Source organism: Chaetura pelagica, unplaced genomic scaffold (assembly GCF_000747805.2).
Source record: "Chaetura pelagica isolate M959 unplaced genomic scaffold, ChaPel_1.0 scaffold36, whole genome shotgun sequence".
In the NCBI taxonomy this organism is placed as follows: Eukaryota; Metazoa; Chordata; class Aves; order Apodiformes; family Apodidae; genus Chaetura; species Chaetura pelagica.
Window position 1 is genome coordinate 2,851,746 of NW_009953726.1, and position 20,341 is coordinate 2,872,086.

A 20,341-nucleotide genomic window follows, 5' to 3' on the forward strand; every position below is an offset into this window, starting at 1 on the left:
CCGCTCTTTTCCAATTAGCATTTCTGTGGTTATAACAAAATAGTTATCAGGAAAAAAAACCAACACACCTCACAGCTAAGCCAGAGAAATCTGGATAGACATTAACAGTTATTTCTGCTTATCCTCAGTTGTCTTTTACTGGGTTATTAATTTTCCAGAAAAACTCCTTAGCATAGTAATAAATTATTGAAATCACTCAGCCCCCTTCAGTCTAACAAAGATAATTTGCGCTGGAACAGCATGGTACTGAAATCTTTGTTCAGGTGAGATGACTGAAATGGATCTTTCACAAAGCTACCTTATTTCCAGTTGGTTATTCCCATTGTCAGGAGCAGCAACACAAACACAGGAGGAGGGGGGGGGGGGGGTACAAAACTATTAAAAACACAACCCACAAGTGATCACAGACACCAAAATCCTTCCTATCCAAGGATCACTTGTGAGATAAGCATTTTGAGGAAGACATGTCACCAGGCAGCCAATATTGTGTAGCTTCAGAGGAGTAATGAGATACAGGAATCCAAAGGCACAAACACAGTAGCCTCCTTCCAAATTGAATGTACTGGATGTTTTTAAAAAGCACTAATTACTGTTAACAATTGTGTTGTGGTCATGGCCAGGGGCCTCATTCAGGTGTCAGGAGCTGTGGTGCCAGGTTGTGTGTAGACACAGGTTGGGAGGCAGGCCTTCATCTGGAGAGCTGAGACACCGGGTGTGGAAAACTGGCTACAAGATTCTGGGGGATGGAAAGGAAGGAAAAGCCCTGGGGGATGGAAAGGAAGGAAAAGCCCTGGGGGATGGAAAGGAAGGAAAAGCCCTGGGGGATGGAAAGGAAGGAAAAGCCCTGGGGGATGGAAAGGAAGGAAAAGCCCTGGGGGATGGAAAGGAAGGAAAAGCCCTGGGGGATGGAAAGGAAGGAAAAGCCCTGGGGGATGGAAAGGAAGGAAAAGCCCTGGGGGATGGAAAGGAAGGAAAAGCCCTGGGGGATGGAAAGGAAGGAAAAGCCCTGGGGGATGGAAAGGAAGGAAAAGCCCTGGGGGATGGAAAGGAAGGAAAAGCCCTGGGGGATGGAAAGGAAGGAAAAGCCCTGGGGGATGGAAAGGAAGGAAAAGCCCTGGGGGATGGAAAGGAAGGAAAAGCCCTGGGGGATGGAAAGGAAGGAAAAGCCCTGGGGGATGGAAAGGAAGGAAAAGCCCTGGGGGATGGAAAGGAAGGAAAAGCCCTGGGGGATGGAAAGGAAGGAAAAGCCCTGGGGGATGGAAAGGAAGGAAAAGCCCTGGGGGATGGAAAGGAAGGAAAAGCCCTGGGGGATGGAAAGGAAGGAAAAGCCCTGGGGGATGGAAAGGAAGGAAAAGCCCTGGGCCTGGGGGATAAAAAGGAAGGAAAAGCCCTGGGGGATAAAAAGGAAGGAAAAGCCCTGGGGGATAAAAAGGAAGGAAAAGCCCTGGGGGATAAAAAGGAAGGAAAAGCCCTGGGGCAGGGGGGGGAGGAAGGGGGTGGAGAAAGAAAAACTTTGAGGGGAAAAAGGAAGGAAAACTTTGAGGGAAAAGAGAGCAAAATTTGCATTATGTCCAGAGACTGTAACTTGTAGAAACACCCTACAGTTTAACCTTGCTCCTCTCATCACATGGGACAGACCTGACTGACTCCCATAGATCTTGTCCACACATTTTCCAAAGGCAGGTTTTAACCCTTTCACTTTATTTTTCTTCTTAGTGTTAATGACAACAAACTGTGTTTACAATGTTCTCAAATTGTCCAACTGATTTTTCTTTTAGGTAAAACTTGCTTTAAAATGTGGTTTCCATTTAAAGCCTTGTATAACACATTTTAGCCCAGAGCATTATTTCGTGGCTACATTCTAAACCACTTCAAAAATGTGTTTTTTATAATAGAAATCTTAAGAGGTGACTACCTAATGTTTGTTTGACCTTCCCCTTGCACACTTCTGCTGCACCACCCAATTCTTTTATTTAAATAGAAAAAGTCTGTAGGTATAACAATCCTGATATGAAGGGTGAAAATGTGATTCAAGTGAGGTCATATATCACATCAATGAAACAAGACAGTGCAATTGCTACAAAGGTTAGAGCCGACCTATCTGAAACATTGGGAAATGTTGTGCCAGGGTCATATGATGTATCCTTACACAGGATGTTTACATTGTCTCTGCCAAGCGATTACTTTCATTAATCCCCCAAAACAACTTAGAGAACAAAACGAACCACCAAAAAAAAAAAAAACAAACCTAACAGGGTAAAGCTGCACTTAAAATGTGGGATGGGGAGAGAAAGGGGAAATCCAATTCTCTGCCTCTCCAGCTTCCTAGCCTGGCAGTTTGAACAACCACCACCAGCCACTGCCAACCTGCTGTCCATTGGCTCCACAAGGCAAAACTTTGCACTGCATAACTGCTCCTCTTCTTTCCCATCTTGCAGGTTATTTTTTCACATGCACAAATGAGCAGGGAAATTCACATTCACATAAAAAAAAGATACAAATACTCTCAGCAGTAAAACCTGAAGTAACCACGCAGAGTCAAAGACACCTTTAGCACACGGTTCAGCTGGGCCATGTACAACAAAAACACATCCCAGAGAATTGTCAGATCAAGGACTCTGCCCAGGAACACAGGCCAGGAAGGGCTGAGGAAGGGCAGGATGTGTGCAATGAGCTTTGTCACCAGGGAAAGGAGAACAGGGTTTAAATCCTTTCCCAGCTGGTGTTCCCAAATCTAACCTGTCCTCCAGCTTCTGGGTCTGCCTCAAGTTAATAGATCATAAATGATCCTTTTGACAGAGAAAATTAAGAGCCTTCTGCCTGCACCCTTTCACTCTTCTCAGCACCCTGGATGCTACATGAGGAAACTAGGAGGTAGTTTGACTTCCTTTTAGTATTTGAGGTGTCCCTTTCAGGCAACTAACTCCAATTCCTACACAACTTTATCAAGCTGCTCACTACACGTTTGCAGGGTCAGCACAATTATTGACAAATTCACTCTTCTGCACAAGGTTACAAAAACCAGCTGTGATTTCTGCTGCTTCTAAACCACAGTTACCAGTGCAGGCACTGGATCCATTTGAAATCTAACAACTTAATCCCAAGAGCTGGAGAATCATAACATTCTGTACAAATTGATGACATTAAGGCAATTTCAGGCAAAACTTCAACTCCCTTGTTGCAGTTGCTGAAAACCCCTGCAACAGCAGCAAGTGGGAAACCTATCTTTAATGCTACATAAATAAAAAGCAGTTTTCCTCTCCATGAGCCACAGATTCTTCCAGGATCCTCTGGCCAGGATGCAACCATTCTTTCTACTCATCCCCACCTTTCCTCCCCCCATCCCAAAAAAACACACAAAAAGAACTATACCCACATCCTCTCCTACAGGTACCTGGACCAGTATGAGTGTGCCTGGTGTTTCCCAGCCACACCATTTAGCTCTCTAGCCTCTGCCTTCTGATGCCAACAAAAACATGTCACATAATTCACAGCAGTAAGTGTATTGCATACATTTCCACAAAACATCACAGTGCAAAGAGGAGTAACAGGTCCTTTGAGAAACCAAAGGGAAGTGGCATTTCCATGTTTGCCCTCAAATCATATTCAGTGCCCATCCTGTATGTTCTAAGCCACCTCTTCTTCCTCCAGCACAAAACAAGAAAAGTCTCAGAAGCTCATAAAACAAATCATTTAGGAGTCACTCTTTTGAATGCATCTTTGTTTTTCTAGGCAAAATCCATCACTCCACCATAAAACACAAGTCACCCTAACTAAGAAGAAAATAAACTCTGTTGATAACATAGTCCCTTTCCAAAGGGCAAAGTTCTGCTTCAACTAATCCAAAGAGAAAGAAATCAGTGTCTGTTCCTAAACCTTCTCCTTCTGCACAGCAACATTAACTGCTACCACAGTGGTATGTAAGGTCATCAGCTTCAAAGCAGCTTCAACTACTGTACTCGCAGAAGCAAAAATGATGAAAGACACCATATGGCTTCTGTCATGGTAGATGAAGCTAAAGGAGGCATGTAACAAAAATTTCAATTTCTCCTCTTTGTTTAATCCTTCTCAGTGCAGCACTGACAGTGCCCTGCAAGCATTTCTTTTCCATCTCTACAGCACTGCTTCCTCTTCAAATCATGTCTCTTCTCTGGCAGTTAAAATGTTTTACTTAATGTCCTACAGTTCAGCAAATATGATTTAAAATGTATAGAAAAAAGTCATTAGATAAACATCTGATACTATGATAAATCCTGTTGCAGAAACTCAACTTGGACATTCTCACAGGCAGCCGAGTCAGAAGATAAAAGCCTATGGTCTCATGAGCACAGCACATCAAAAATGCAAGCATTAAGACTTACCAATTTCTTCTATTTCTTCCAGGAAATCATTATATTCCCTTAGACTGGGAAAGTCCTCCTCTCTTTTATTGTATCTTTGAGAGAAGAGAAACAAATATTTACATAACACACAAAGATGCAATTTCAACTCAACAAGGCTCTTGCTTCAAGCATATTAAGTATGGACCTAGTTTTATCAATAACATGCTTGGTGGCTCCCACAACTGACCAATATACAGGATCTTTAGGAGGAGGCAGAAGTGCCCATTTCAACGGAAAGGAACCAGCCTGGCATAAGCAGGTGCTACCTTTGCCCACTGTTTTGTTTGGTTTTTGTTTGTTGTTTTTTGTTTTTTTTTTTTCTTCCCCCAGGATTACAGATGACAAGGAGCACAGAGGCTTGGATAAAGCCAGCCCTTCAGTATGAGAAACCTGCTAACAAAGGCAGAGACAACAGCAACACCCACAAGAAAAGGTTTTCTAGAAGTATCAGAAATGGCAGGTTGGCTCTGTGCCAAGAACAGGAAGGCTATGTCAGCACCAAACTGACAATTATCTTATTACGTATCAACAGACCATTCCAGAAACTCATTTATCCAACTCTTGATAGCTGGAAAATGTAAAAAGATAAAGGGGCAACCACCTAGAACACAAATAACCTCTGAAAAGTCAAGAGATGCAAGCTTTCTTCCCAAGAAAACAAAGCTGAGATTCTGCCTGCTCTGTGGACCAAGATCATGACAGCCAGGAGTATAAAAATGTAATCCTGAGAACTCAGGCCAAATTCCAATTTGGGGGCACTTTTTTTTGCCTACTAAAAACTAATCTGGCAAATCCAAGTGGGACCTGTATTTTATGTTTTCTATTTTAGCTACATTTCATTCTGTGTAGTCAACTGAGTTCATTCCAGTTTGACTTCTGTTAACTTCAGTAGAGTTTATAATCAAACATCAAAATTACTGCTACTTTCCACATTGGCATCTTGGTATACAATGATACAATTTTCTCAGATCTCAGCAAAATCTTATGATTAATTTAATGTTGTACTAAGTCTTAGATAAAGGCTGCCAAGCTTACAATTTACCTTTACATTCATTTTTGCACACACAACTCTCTCCAGGATACATTCCACCAGACCCTCTTCTACCAAAACACCAACTGGCTCACCAGTTTTCTTTATAAAATGTTATTTCTTGGCCACAAGGAGTGAGACACAACTTTAGACCTCATTTATCTCAATTCCAAGAGCTCTCAAATCTGCACAACAGACTAGCAACACAAAGCTTGGGAGAAAGCATTTCCACTAACAATTACTGTATGAAATAAAAAAACAATGTGAACATAGCTTCTCTTTTGTCTATTTTCATTTTTGAAGGGAACTGGCCTTCAAGTCTCAGCACAGGTCCCCAGAGAAAAAAACAATCAGTGTCCTGTTTCTTGCCTCACTCCCATGTTCACCCCCACAAAGAAAAAGCAGCTGTAGTCCTCAATATCTAATGACTTAGGAGGCAAGTCTTTGTCAAAGGAGGCTACACAGAAACACCCAACATGTTCTAATGCTAAACTGGAATCCCTCAAGGCTAAATTGAGAATTCAGCCTTCAATTTGTTGCATAAAGTAAATTCTCTGAAATCTCTCCACACTAAATGGAGTCAAGTTTTATGGGTGTCACTTGAAAAAAAAGAAAAATCATCTCCTCTGTACTACTGGAGAAGTAAGTCAATGTTTTAAAACGGTCATCCCTGACGTGCATCTGCCTTCTGTTCTTTGAACTGGTGACACTCACATTTTCAGCACTTTCTTCCGAATTTCCACTTCCTTGTCAACAGCAGGATCCTCAAAAAGCTGTACCCTGAAGTTACTCTTCCTCAGGGGGGTATCACACTCGTGGCAATTCCCAGCCCCTCTCACAAACAGCAGCTCCACGCAGCTCTCACATCTGCAGGAGAAAAGAAGGGGTATGAAGGCAGGTACATGTTCAATAGTAACTGAAACACAGGATTACCCTCCTTTTTTGTGTGTATTCATACATGGGAAGTACACAGTGCATCTCCCCTTGATCTCACTTCAGCACTTAACAGTGGCAAGGAGGAAGGAGCTCCCCACCATGGCTGAAAGGGAACAATCTCAGCAGCACAAATGCATTTAATCCCCGCCCAAAGAGCTATGAAAATTAATCCAAACACAATGATGCATTTTGTGTCAAGGGGAACCTTGTGTATTGAGACCATCAAACTCCTTTTGCATGGACCAGACTGCAAGATCACAGAATCACAGACTGGTTTGGGCTGGAATGGACCCTAGAGATCATCTAGTTCCAACCCCCCTGCATGGGCAGGGACACCTCCCACCAGACCAGGTTGCTCAGCACTCTGCCCAACCTGGCCTTGACCATTTCCAAGGAGGGGGCATCCACAGCTTCTTTATTTACTCTGAGGACTACCCTGCTGCACAAAAAGCCCCCACAGTGCAAGGGACATGACAGCACAAGCAGGGATACAAATTTTGCTCACAGCCTTCTAAGCATCTAACAGGGTCACCATGGAGGAACTGCTATAAGAAACCTGAGCTAAACTCCAGCCCAACACAGCTAAAAGAATCAAAATACTATTTTAACCAGTGACCAGCATTATGCAGCTCTCCTCTGCCTTCCATTAATACTTCTAAAATTTCAGACAAAATATACTTTACACAGAGGCTGCATGGAAATAAACAAAAAGTACTGTTCTGGTTTTATTTCTTTTGTCTTAATGAAGATTTTACATTTTAACAAGATGCTTGCTGACCAGTCAGTTGGTATTTAATAAAGGAAGAACACACGTTAAGAAACTAAATTTTTTTTGTAAGTACTTGGGTACCAATAATGTGCAAATTTGTAGCAGAGGACAACACCTGCTGCAGTCAGTTCCTACTGCTGGGGTGGCAAGGGGGTGTCTATTTATAGCTTTGTTATATTGAAGCCAAAACAGTTGTACATTAAGGGCAAAGCTGTATTGTACCTTCAGAAAACCTGCACAAAAGTTAAACAAGTTAAGAGAAACAATACTGACCTGGTTGTGAAGGAACTTAAATCTTTCACTCTGCTGACCTACCCCCAACTAAATTGGTCCCAGTACTTAAGAGAGTCAGAACTGGCCAGAGGCAACCAGCTTCACCCAGCTTCTGTTTTCAAGATTAAAAAATGCAAAACAAACACAATTGTATCTTACAATTAAAAAAAAAAAAAAGCTTTTTTTGTTTTAATGCAAATAAAACACAGTTTCAAAATGGATCTTGAGCAGCAGCTGCCAAACATTGAAGAGCAAATCCTGAATCTACTTGGACATTTTCCTGCTCCAGAATACCTTTTGTGAGAAAATCAAGCACATCTAAATACAATTTTTCTGAGAAGGGAAAGATCAAACCTTTTTGCACACTAAGCCCAAAATTCAGAAGCTACTGGGACATCAGCTCAAGAAGTATGCTTTTTTATGAAAATAACATAGCTCCCCACTGTAGGAGAAGCAACACTATATGCAAGGCAGGGAAAGGCTTTTCTCCTTCCTCTCCCTAACCTGTCTGTGCAAGCTTCAGTCTGGTACATAAGGACAGTTTCACTGCCTCCTTCATTTTGGCAGCTTGTGCTGTTTATGTGTCTCTCTCAACACAGCAACCAGAGCACAGGGAGCGGGGGGGGGGGGGAAGAAAAAAAAAAAGAAAAAAAAAGGAAAAAAAAACCCTGCCTCCTCTTTCCTATTTTTAAATTATAGAAAAGGGAGTGTGAAGCTACAGCACTTGGCAGGTGGATCCAAGTGCAGGTGTTTGTATTGTATGGGGTTTTTTACCATGGTATTGCCTAAGGACCAACAGAACAGGGTCTCAATCTACAAGACACTGTGCACAGACAGTAGCACCTGGAACTACTTCACCTCCCCCTCTCCCATAAATCAAAGACATTTCAAGTTTACACAGGACTTGACTACGGAAAAAATCCCTCCTTGGAGAGGGTTTACCTTACCAAACTGGAACCTGTGTTTCTAAGGCTGGAAAATAGCTTTCCATACAAAAAAAGATGAGTCAACACCTCGCTATGGGAATACCATATCAGGTGATCAAGTTCTTTCACTCTTTATCAACCACCCTCACGTTCATTCTTAAATAATTCTTCTGAATTCAAAAGGGGGTTTATGGGACCAGCAAAGGACAGTCCAAATCCTGCCTCCCTTCCATCTCAAAAAATAATTCAATTTTTAATACAGTTAGGTCCCAAGCTCACCTCCTAGCACATCCATCACTCTTGCCCCAACAAAATGCAGCTGCTATCCCAGTGATGGACAAGCACACTCAGTTATCTATGTCCATCTCATTTGTGAAGAAGGTACAAAACCATCTACCAGACTCCTCTCAAACAAAATTCCTTTTGGTTTCTCTACAGACCACTGAAGTCAAAACTCATGTATACATCAGGCAGGCAGACTCCAGTAAAGGTGGCCTTTACATTATAAAAACTCCTTCAAACCACTGATCTTACACAGTATTCAGTGCAAATATAAACACATACAAAAAAAAACAAGACATGACTAAGAAAAAATATACTTCACCATGTAACCATAAAAAAAATGCATCATTATTTTGGTTGTTGTTGGTTGTTGGTTTTTTTAGGGATGCAGCTATTTATGTGACTTTATCAAAGAGACCCAATCCCTACAACATCCAGACATCCCAGGCAACACATGGGGACACCCAACACCACAGCTGGCGTTGCTGAGCTTCCCTCTGGCACACAGACCACACCAATTCAGGTGATCTTTCCATTTCTCTGCAGGTCCAACTACTTTCTACTTGCCTTAGTGTAAGGACAGTCTTATTAAGGAAGCAGGACATCATTCAGTGCGTCTTTTGTTAGCCAACACATCACACATGGCTTTCCTCAGACAAGCAAAGCATCAAACCACCTACTTAACTTCTCTTCAAGTCACGGCCAAAAGAGGTGTCCATGAGTTTCCTTAAATTAGGAGCCATAAATCTGCAATTTTTCATAAGCATATATGGATTTTCAACTTGTATCCTGAAAACAGGTAATCTAGATGAAGATCTCAATAGAAAATGCCCAGGGAGTTATACATGAGATGACAAGAAGGGTAGACTATTAGTAAGGTCACCAACAAAAGCAATCACAACACCTCCAGGAACAATAAAGTCTCCTGGTCTTCCATGACCAGATAATAACCATGAGTATTCTCATTTTCATTTCCATGGACACTGGTTTGATCTGTCTTGTTCATCTCTTTCATCCTCATGAAATATTAAAGAAATGGCTCAGTCCCTAAGCAGTCTGGAACACCACCACATTTTTGAGGAAAGCAAATTATAAAGCATCAAGATGGTTTGGCACCATCAACACACAAATAGCACTAGATGCCCTCATGTCAGCGTTCAAGGACATTAGGATCATACTAAAAATGCTTTTGGTACACTGCAGAAAACAAGCAGAGGTTCCTCCCCAGAAAGCTGTTAGATATCAACTAAATTACACTCACTGGAACTGAGTGAGTGTTTTGGACAAAGTGTCTTCAAAGAGTGCAAGATTTGTGCCCAGTCCTGCATTCCCCACACATCCACTTCATGGAGGGATGAGGGCAGATAAGGAATCAAGCCTCTTCAACACTGAACAGATGAAAATGGCTCACAAGATCAGCATAGCTTGATGGTGCTGCTTACTTTTCTAGCTTGGCTTGCAAGAATGCAAACAAAACATAATAAAGAGCTACTTTCACAAGCAGGAGTACAAGATATTATTTCTTTTAAAATCTTAAGATTCTGCTGAGCGTAGCAAAAACTTGCAGGACTTCTGAAATGATTAATGGTTGCATAACTGAAAAAATAAGCTTTATAGGTTTTGCTTTTGACTAGGAATATTACAGAATGAGTTACTACCCTTCTTTACAAAGGTTACTTTTAGTAGATATACTTTTTAAACATTATCAAATACTTAGAATCTCTAAACCTATCTTCTGCAGCTTTTATAACCAAGATGTTTCTGTTATTTAAGTAACATGCAAAACAAATTATCCTCTCTACAATGGAAAAACAGGTTAGATTAAAAAAATAATAATCAGCCTCCAACATATAGACAAGACCTGAAGCACAAAAAAATGGAATGGAAAGAATCAGAAAAAGAAAAAAAAAGAAAAAGAAGGGAAAAAAAAATGTTTTCACTTGCTCCTCAATTCTGATCTCAGAGGGAAATTAACTTACAGAAACAGAATGACTCTTGATTTATGGCAAGGGAACACTTAAAAGCAATGGAGATCATACATACATGAGAAAATTTACAGAAAGACATCTAGATTTTTTCAATCAAAGATGCTTCTAGAAACATTCACAGGCTTTTTGCTAAGCTTGGGTTAGACGCTTTTGTGTTCTTATATAGAGATTCTTGAACTGAGGCAAGAATGGCCCAATCCGGAGCTGTCAAACCTGTTTATTTCGTAACCTTCAGTACATTTAGCAAGTCCTCATAATCCACAGTGGTTCCTGCTACACAGCTAAGAGTTCATCTACTATTTGCAGTTGGCCATTGCAGGTGTACTTTCTAGGCTGATGGAATAATAGGCACAACCTAGTATCATAGAATCATAGAATGGTTCGGGTTGGAAGGGACCTTAAAGATCACCTAGTTCTAACCCCTTGCCACAGTCAGGGATACCTCCCACCAGACCAGGTTGCTCCAAGCCCCATCCAGCCTGGCCTTGAACACTTCCAGGAATAGGGCAGCCACAATAACCCTGGGCAACCTGCGCCAGTGTCTCACCACCCTCACACTAAAGAATTTCTTCCTAATGTCTAAGGTAGGTTCCTCCTAGAGTCTGCAGTAATTCTGATTTCTGTGATACAAACAGCTAAGGGAACTGAGCCAATGTAATTATTTTTTTTCCATGTTACAGGTTAGGGAACAAAACTTGAGGAAGGAGAAAAAAGCTTGACTGCAATGACACCAAATGCTTCTGAGAGCTCCAGAATGAAGGAGCTTGTGAGATCTCAGGTGAATAGGGAGCTGAGGACAAAGAGAAGTATCTTAATTTTTACACCTCAGCATCAGGAATTCAGAAATCCTTACTCAGGCACTTGCAGAAGCAGCTGCCTGCAGGTTTTGTGCCATCTCTTCCCTGTCTGCCAAATACAAGAGGGAACTGGGAGAAGATTAAACCAATTCCTCTTTCACCCTTACTCTGTTCAGATTCTGTGATGTCCTACCAATGAGATTTTTCTATTCTCACCTTGTAGGGAGACAACTTCAGAATGTTCTCAAAACCTGAGTTGGCAAAAAACCTCACAAAGGGTTCAACTAGTAAACGAACAGGTCTCTCAAGTAGCCGTTGCACCATGTAGAGGCTGCAGCTTGTTATGGCAATAAGGCAGAAATCACAACTCTATCAATCAATAGATAAGAATTTTTTTGTTTTTAAACATTGTTGATAAGCTATGTCCAGCTCCCCTCTGCTCAGTCTAGAGCAACATGCACTGCAAGACAAAACCTCAGAGATTACTTTGCTAATATTTGTTTTTTCAAAAGTATTGAGACTCCAGAGAGCTGAACTTAACCCCTCCTTTAAATAACAAAGCAAAACCAAGAAAGTACTCAAGTATTATGCCTATGTCTGTAGTACATCAGTTCTCAGCATCATCTATCAAGCTGCTGAGCATACAATCCTTCTTTTAGACTATTTATATCTTTTGGGAAAAGGATGCGCACACACACTTTTCTTTTTGTTCTTGCAGATGAGTTGTGCTCTGTCTTGCAAAGAAGAGGAGGTTAAATGAGCCCAGAGACCTAAAAAATGTAGGAGACACTCAGCCACAGTTAACCCTGTTTTCCAAACACTCATATACATACCCTGATATACAGCTCAGCTCAGCTCCACTGCACTCACCAGAAAGCAAGCACATCAGGTAGTGGTTGAACTCCAGCCTTGAATGACTGGCATTTTAAGCAAGAGAGACATACTGAGTCAATTAATAATAAACAGAAACATTTCCACCACCCATTGTGTTTCAACATCTCCATTACAAAACCATTTCAAGTGGCTTGTAGCTGACAAGAGAATTTGCAGCAAGCTGAAACTTCATTCACATTTATCCTGTACAAATGAGCCTTTTCTTTTTTTCCAAGGAAAAAAGTGAGAGCAACCTTTCCTGGTATCAACACTGAATAATATAGAGAAAATATTTCAATAGGTATTTAAATAGAAGTGGTTCTTTATGAGATACTGCTGCATAGTCAATTAAGCACACAATCACAAGAAACATGTCTTACAGCCCAATTATGTTACTTTGGACAAACAAGGCCAACACTTGACAGGGCAATTCTTGACACTTCAAGAGCAGCTGTGTGGCATTGAGAAATAAGTGTTTTCACAACCAGGCGTACCAGAATGGACCAAGAATTTACCAAGTGTATCAGAACAACTACTTCAAATCCATTACAGTCTACTGGGCAAACACATGCACTAAAATAATAATTCAGCTATGTCAATAATCCTTTTCTTATGCTTTATTTTCTTTGAATAAGAACCTTTGCAAGTTTTCAGGGCTCTCAAACACCAAACTGGGTAGCTAACAGGATTAGCAGCTGCCCACAGCACACCTGAACTTAAGATACAATTACGAAATTTTCCATGTCTAAAATGCAGAAACTGCATTTTTTTAGACATGATCCAGCTCAACACTGCCCATTGTCTCACAAGACAAACACACTTATCGCTAACAAGATCTCACACCATACCCATACAAAACACGTTGCTCCCTTCTCCCTCCTTATCCATTTTTTACCTCATGAGAAAATCCTACACTGTGGTGTGGGTTGAGCTGCCCCCAGAGCTGCCAGGTCTTACTAACTCAAGTATTTTGAGCATTCACTTCCTCAGTCTTACAGAAGACCTGCATACGCCAGAAATCACACTGGTAAAATCTAAAATCTAGATGACAGAAAATAAACACTTTGGGGACCCAAAGTTCGCTCTGGGGACCCAAGAAGTCTTTTACTTGACCCAAAACAAGGCTCCTACCCTCTGTTCTCTACAGTCAGTACATTTTACAGAGAAACAATGGCATGTGGAAGCAAGACAAGGAAACACGGCTACAGAGCAAATAGGGAAATAAAGAAAGAAATGAAAAGGTATTTGTGGCATGATGCGATTTGCTGCCCACATTACTGAAGGCTTGTCACAGGACACTCCCATATGTCATTTCTAATCTCACAAAGTAAGAAGATAAAGTTGGTAAAACGCACGTATCTGAAAAGAGAACCAGGCATACGACAAAGGTTTTCCATAAAAACCTGGGGTCTCAATGGGAAACACGCAAGTGTTTCAAATCCTCTCAAAAATCAAAACCCTTACCAAACTCCTGCAAGAGTAACTGCGGAATGATCTGCATATGTTGGCTCATCTCTTCCAGCTTTTGGGAGGAACCAAGCCAAATTTCTGCCAAAGGTATAGGCTTACATTTCACTCAAAGCATAAAAAGTGCACAGTCCAGTTTCCTTAAGCTATTCAAATACTGTAAGACAGTGCAGGTGTATGTACGCACTCTTAAAAACTACTGTAGAAAACAGTATGTTGGAGCAATAACTGCATCATCCATGTTCTGAATAGTTCTGAAAGCACTGTCAGTGTTCAAGAAGCAATGTGTAATGAAGAAAACTGTCCTCTCTACCATTCAGCTTCTTTGTCTGAAAAGACTGAAAAAACAATCTGCCATGACAAAATGGCACGTGGGAGCTCCTGCATGAATCTTGTTTTATGATACAATAAAACCAACTCTTGCCTTCTACGTAATTTGTCAGAAATAGTGTCCTAACCTTTGAGTTTGGTCATTCAACTCCCATTCTCATAAAAGAGTCGTAACAACCTTGAGTTTATATATGCAGCCTAGCAACACCAAAACTTTATTTCTACACCTGAAGTCGGCACCAATGCTAAAGCAGCTGCTGCAATCAGACTCCACATCACTGGACACTGTCTTTCCACTGCTGTCCCCTCCCACAGGCCAGAAACAAACATCTCTGTAGCCACACGGTTATTAGATGGGTTATTTTTCAGCCAGAAGAACTCCCCCATTTGGTTCACCACATAGTTCACAAATGCTTGTACCAGCAGTAGCAGCAGGCAAAGTTAAGGCAAGAGTGAGCAGCCAGGTTGAGAGCTGAAGCAGGATGTTGTAAGATGCAAAATCCTAGGCAAAGCAAGTGTGTCACACCACTAGCATGAAAGCCTTGAAGACTCATTTACTAGAGAAGCTGAAGCATGAAGAGAACAGGGAAAAGGGACTGTGTTTAGTACCAGACAATGCAGGTAGGTGCCCAGCAGCATGAGTAGGTACTTTGTAAACACCACTACATACCTAAGAAGTTTCGTAGATCTGCTCTCCAAGCGGAACTTAGGAGAACCTTCAAGCGAACTCCAGGTCTCAACAAGTTCAGTGGCCAAACTTCCCGCAGACTTCAGACAGGTTAGGCCATCCCACAAACAATGCTCCCATTCAGGCAGCTGCCACCCCTGTATTGACACTAAAAGAGCTCTGACAAAGGGAGGTATCCCAACAACGGACATGCCAGTGGCACGCACAGCTGGGCTGCAATGCAGGGGAAAAGGATGGCACTACAGCAGGCAGCCTCTGAACAGCTTAGGCTGACACAGGATGACATCCTCAAAAACCTCTGGCAATAAAATACCTTCTCCAGCATTCAGCACACTCTTTACAAACTGCATGATAAGATCCAAGGCAAGACAACTCTAGGAGAAATATTTCCCTTAGAAGACAGCTCCTTATCAGTGTCAATGCAAGTAACCACAGCAAATGAAACTCTGCAGGTGCCCAGCATGCCCAGGGATCCCCAGAAAGGCCCTTTTTGTCTGAACAAGACCCCAGAACTAATTTACTGGGGATAGCCACTGAGTGGGAGAGCATAAAAAGCTGTTCCTCTCTTCCCAAGCTCTGAATTCAACACCACTCAGTGCTGTTTATTAAGATCTGTCCTTCTCTTCTTTCTTACAAAGCTTTTATGGCATACCCAAATATTTCAGCTTGATCCAAAAGTATAAGGATCCAAAAAGTGTCCATCATTATTTCAGGGTACTTTAAAAGCTGTTTGATCAATTGAGGTCTAGAAAGGCAAGTTGAAGAATAGTTACAACATAATAGTTACAATAACAAGAACATATGGGCTAGCAGAGGGAGTATACAAAGTATTTTTCAGAATAGCTAAAAAAGAAGAAAATAAAAAATATTTCAGAATATTTTAAACGAAGTATGCAAGATTACTTTACAGGCAAGTCCTTCCACAAGAGAAACAGAAGAATCAGAATGGTTCGGGTTGGAAGGGACCACAACCAAACAAAACAACTCAATGCATTTGAAACAAGACAAAATTACCGGGAGCTCCTACTTTAAAGGGCACCAAGGAGAGAAAGAGACTCCCCAGTACCAAATTAATAGTAGTTCGTGGTCACTGCAATGCAATGCAGTCATGAAAAGGCACATGCAACCCAAGGATGTATCAGAAGAGCTGCTGCTGTTAAAAAGACAGAAACACCAGCAGGATATGAGGAGACTTCATCCAAAATTACATGTGCAGTTCTGGTCATTCATTCTCAAAAGAGATGAGCTCACTCTATAAATGCAGAAAAGGGCAACTAGGATGATGACAACATTACAAAAATTGGTTTATCAGAGTAGCTTTTTCTGCTGTTTCTCCTTAAAATAAAATATTCAGGTCCAACCAGTAAAAACTTATACTAGAAACTGTAGTTTTCACCCGCCACAAGAGTGAGTCTGGAACCACACCCGATAGAAGTAACAGGGAGAAATCCTTTAAAAATGAAGTTTCATAAGGTCATCAGATCTTCCTTGTGAGCTAACTGTCTTCAACAGGTAACTAGATTTGATAACCAAGAAGGTGCTTCCAGTTCTGTCTATGGTCCTAGACACATGGTCTAAATTCTGAAATCCCAAGACAACAACCCAGGAAGAAAAATTAAAAAAGGAGAGAGAAAAGCCAATTTTGGTGAAGATACTAAAATATTACCTGCATCTTTGAATACTGAAGAAAAACTTTTAAAGAACAACACAGGTGGCACAGATGTAGTTTTAGCATCTAATCCTTCTGTTTATAAACAGAATTAACTCTTAGCCATCAGTCTAAAGCAGTCTTTCACAAATTACACAGATTTATATGATTTTACCAATAGCCAATTCATTTATCATATCTAGCATAAATCCTAATATGTCTATGTCTCAGATCACAACTTGATTAATTTAGATGAATTTTTTTCACCTTATGGAAAAAAAAGAAAGGTTACCATTCTGCTTGTCTGTCTTTAATAGCTAATACAACAGCACAGAAGAAAACTGAAGAGTAAGCATTCTCAGCTTGTCTTATTTCAGATATTAAAGTAAAATAACTTTAGATAAATGACTTCTGTGCAGAAAAAGGTGGTGGCCATGACTCAACAAATCATCATTCCCATCTCTTCTGGTATCGCCTTAGGGAACAAACTGCTTCCCAAGACTGCTGCCTGTTCTAGTGGAACAAACCAAAAGCACCAGCAGCCTTTTACATACTAAGGACTCAGTAGTGTTTTTGTTGTTGAGAGCACTTACTCCAGTTTTCCAGACTATTGCAGGTAACTGTACATCATCTCCCAATTCCCTACTGGAATTTCAATTGATTATGGCATTCTTTATTTCCTGCCCTAAAACACCACTCAGAATGACTTACTAAATCTCTGTTGCCTTTACTATTACAATTTGAATAGCTGGATGTCAGAAAAGGAAGAATGATCTCTATACAGTTCTTAAATATCTCACAAAGCAGAGTCTAAATTACTCTTAAGTTACAGAAAATCTCATCAAAAGAAAGGAAAACAAACAAAATTAAACTCAGTAACATTTTATTGCCATTTTACATCCAAATATGGAATTGATCCTTGAAGAAATAAGCCTGAGCAAGAGTCTCTTAAAAAATCAGACTGGCAGTTTCAAAAAAGAATGCAAAGAATGAAACGTTGGTGTATTTCTCTTTTTAAAAATGTAGGGGGAAAAACATATGTAGAGAATGTCCTACTGTGTCAGAGATATTTCTACAGAGCCATCCACTACTGTCCAGAGGAACCTGCAGCACACTTGCTCCTGACAGTGCCACAGACCACACAGAGTTCTGCACCCCAGCACTAAGGTTTTGACAAACCTACTTATTTTGTAAGCTAACAAAGCTAAAGGAGATGTCAAGAATGAACCCAAAACCAAGTAAGGTATCTCTTGTTGCAATGGATGGCTTGTTTAGGAGATTCTGTGCTAGCCTTGTGCCCAAAGCTCATTTGCTCCATTTCACTTCCCAGAACTGGCACTTCCCATCCACAAAAGCTCTTTAGCATCACAAGCACCTTATCACACTCTGTGGCTGCAGCACTAACAAAATCCCGTCACTGGAGTTACATGTTTAGTTTCAGTTTCTGTAACCCAACCGATTTTATTGCATTTTCTTGAAAAAGCCTCTTTATCTGACCAGTCTTCATTCTGCCCAGCCTCAGTGCAAAGGAGATCTTCATTAGAAAACCTCAACAGTAGCAATTCAAACAGCTTCCCTGCCTCCCTGGTCTCATTTGGGAATCTCCTACATCCTACCAATTTTTAAGGGTCATTCCTCACTCCATTTTCACATAATCCCTAAACAACCATTATCACATCTTTTCTCAGCATGAGATAAAATATAGACTGTGCTTCATAAACAGTGGAGACCTTAAGATTACATTCTCGGTGGGACACAGCTTGATGAATAGTTCAGGGATGTCTTGAAATAGCCTACAAAATACAACATATGGCTAGTGAAACCAACTCAAAAACAAATATGTTTTGACTTATTAAAAAAAAAAGAAAAGAAAGGAAAAACACACCAAAACCTTCTTCCCCCCACCCCACATTGAGCAGGTCAGACTGCCATTTCCTTTTTAAGGGTGGAAGAGAACCTGACCTTAATACTTAAAGCTTGGTAGGGAACATTTTCTTGCATTGCAAATTTAATAAGAAAAACAAAACAAAATTTTTCCCCCAAGGTTAAAAATAAATGGGAATTGCTATTTCAGTACATTAAACTAATTGGTGAACATCACACAGACTTCTTGAAGTTAAACTGTAAGGTCACATTTAATGCAACTACTTTTGGAGGAAAAGTATTAAACAAAACTAAGGAGGATGTGTCAGACCTTCATTAGCTATGCTGGCATCTCAATCACTATCTACAAGTTGTAGGGAATAAAAGCTCAGCCCTACTTCAGTGAATGTGGAGGTAGCTTCACAGGTTATCAAACAGGACTCCAAGTAAGCAAAAACATCAGTCATCATACCAAAGAGGCAACACAAACTGTTCTGCCAAAGTTGCAGCACATTTTGAGCAAAGTTATCATGATGAAAATTTGTGATGCATATTCATTCTTTTATTATTTGTTAGTAGGAGAGATAACAAGGAGAATCTGTTGCACAATGTGGGACCAAGAAGCAAGACAACACATATTAATGAAGAATCAAAAAGACAAAAGAAAAAAAAAAAATCTATTTTAGTAAAATAAATTACATTATTGGCTGTATTTATATCAGTAGTTGTTATGCCACAAACCACACAAGAGAACACCCTGGTGTAGTTACTGAGCAGTGGATGCAGACACCAGGACAACAGACTGGAGAGGATGGGGAAGATGACACACAGCTGTCTCCCCACATTGGTAAGCTGATCACCATCAAATTGTTGTCAAACCATTTGAAGTCAAATAAATATCCAATAATGTGTTCCTCATTATGTGGAGTTCCTCCCATGCATAAACTCTGAGGACAGATTTGTTGGGCATTTGTGTGTGGCTCAGTATTTGTGCAGGGAAATAGCTTGGAAGAAGTATTTTTGAATGTCTGTTGCAGCACAAACGCCACCTGCCACCCTCTGTAGAACTGGTCTAACCCACTTGTTTTGCAGAATGTTTTTGTTCGTTCCTACTTCTGCATAATGATAACAGGAAAAAGTTCTCAATTTCCACTCACTACTTCAGCTGCAAATATCACACAGAAGACCAAACTCCACCATTATCCATGGCTGACAGCCTTATGCTGTATGGTTCCATAGCCTGCTAGTCCCACTGATTCAGTAAAGAGCCATTGGAAACAAGTACAGAAATGGAAATCTGGCCCAAGATTCAGCCAATGAGTTCCAAACAATATTTCAGCTCCTGTTTTATCCAAACATCAGCTGAGAAGCATTTAACAATGCTGTAGGTTCTCTCATAAACATCACAATGCTCTATAATTACCCGGGATGTGCACGTGTATTCAAAAGCAGCTCACAACAGCTGCATTAAAGTCATGTGTAAAGAACGTTGCTCCTGGTCTGAGAAACAGTGAATAGTATCTTCCTTATCCATATAAATCACACATAATAAACACTTGATATTATCTAGAGTAGTCAAATTAAAACAAATCAGGAGAGTATACCCTTGAGCACATCTCTCTGGGAAGACTGAAAGCCTCTGAACCCAGAATTTTATCACCTTTTTTCTATGCTCCTAGTCTCATTCAAATAATAACGTTTTCATGACAATGACAGGATTTCTTCTTCAACACCCTCTGGCCAAAATATCTATTTTAACAAATGAGTTTTTGATTCAGCAGAACCTCCAATAAAGCAGTAGCCACCAGCAAATTTCCAGATGACCAACAGACTGGGGAACAGTAAAGAAGCTCAAAAAAAGCAAAGGATCAGTTTTCAGAAAACAGACCCTTCCAATTACTGGCATTTTGGAGGTCCTCACTTAACACTGACCACCTTGAACCTTCTTGGCCAAAACAAACTGCACATGCACAAGATACAATTCTTTCTACTAAAAAATGAATCTCTAAGAAGATCCCAAACTGTAAATTATTTACTCTCACCATCTTAAGGTATTATGTATTCTATTATTTGGCTCAATCCAGCAAGC

General features: G+C 40.6%; 2 protein-coding genes across 2 annotated transcripts in view; one reads left to right on the plus strand and one right to left on the minus strand.

The window, feature by feature from the left end:
* The window catches only part of MNAT1 (MNAT CDK-activating kinase assembly factor 1), a 93,521-nt gene extending 81,814 nt beyond the window's left edge, over window positions 1-11,707 (minus strand). Inside the window, exons 1-4 of the mRNA XM_010000703.1 lie at window positions 11,600-11,707; window positions 11,440-11,492; window positions 6,127-6,279; window positions 4,362-4,435 (exon numbers count right to left, since the gene is read on the minus strand). Coding sequence (XP_009999005.1) covers window positions 4,362-4,435; window positions 6,127-6,279; window positions 11,440-11,492; window positions 11,600-11,707 — 388 coding nt within the window. The remainder of the gene's footprint in view (window positions 1-4,361; window positions 4,436-6,126; window positions 6,280-11,439; window positions 11,493-11,599) is intronic.
* A 2,879-nt stretch (window positions 11,708-14,586) lies between these two features.
* SIX4 (SIX homeobox 4) overlaps window positions 14,587-20,341 on the plus strand; it is a 37,368-nt gene continuing 31,613 nt past the window's right edge. Inside the window, exon 1 of the mRNA XM_010000704.1 lies at window positions 14,587-14,674. Within this exon, the coding sequence (XP_009999006.1) occupies window positions 14,587-14,674 (88 nt within the window). The remainder of the gene's footprint in view (window positions 14,675-20,341) is intronic.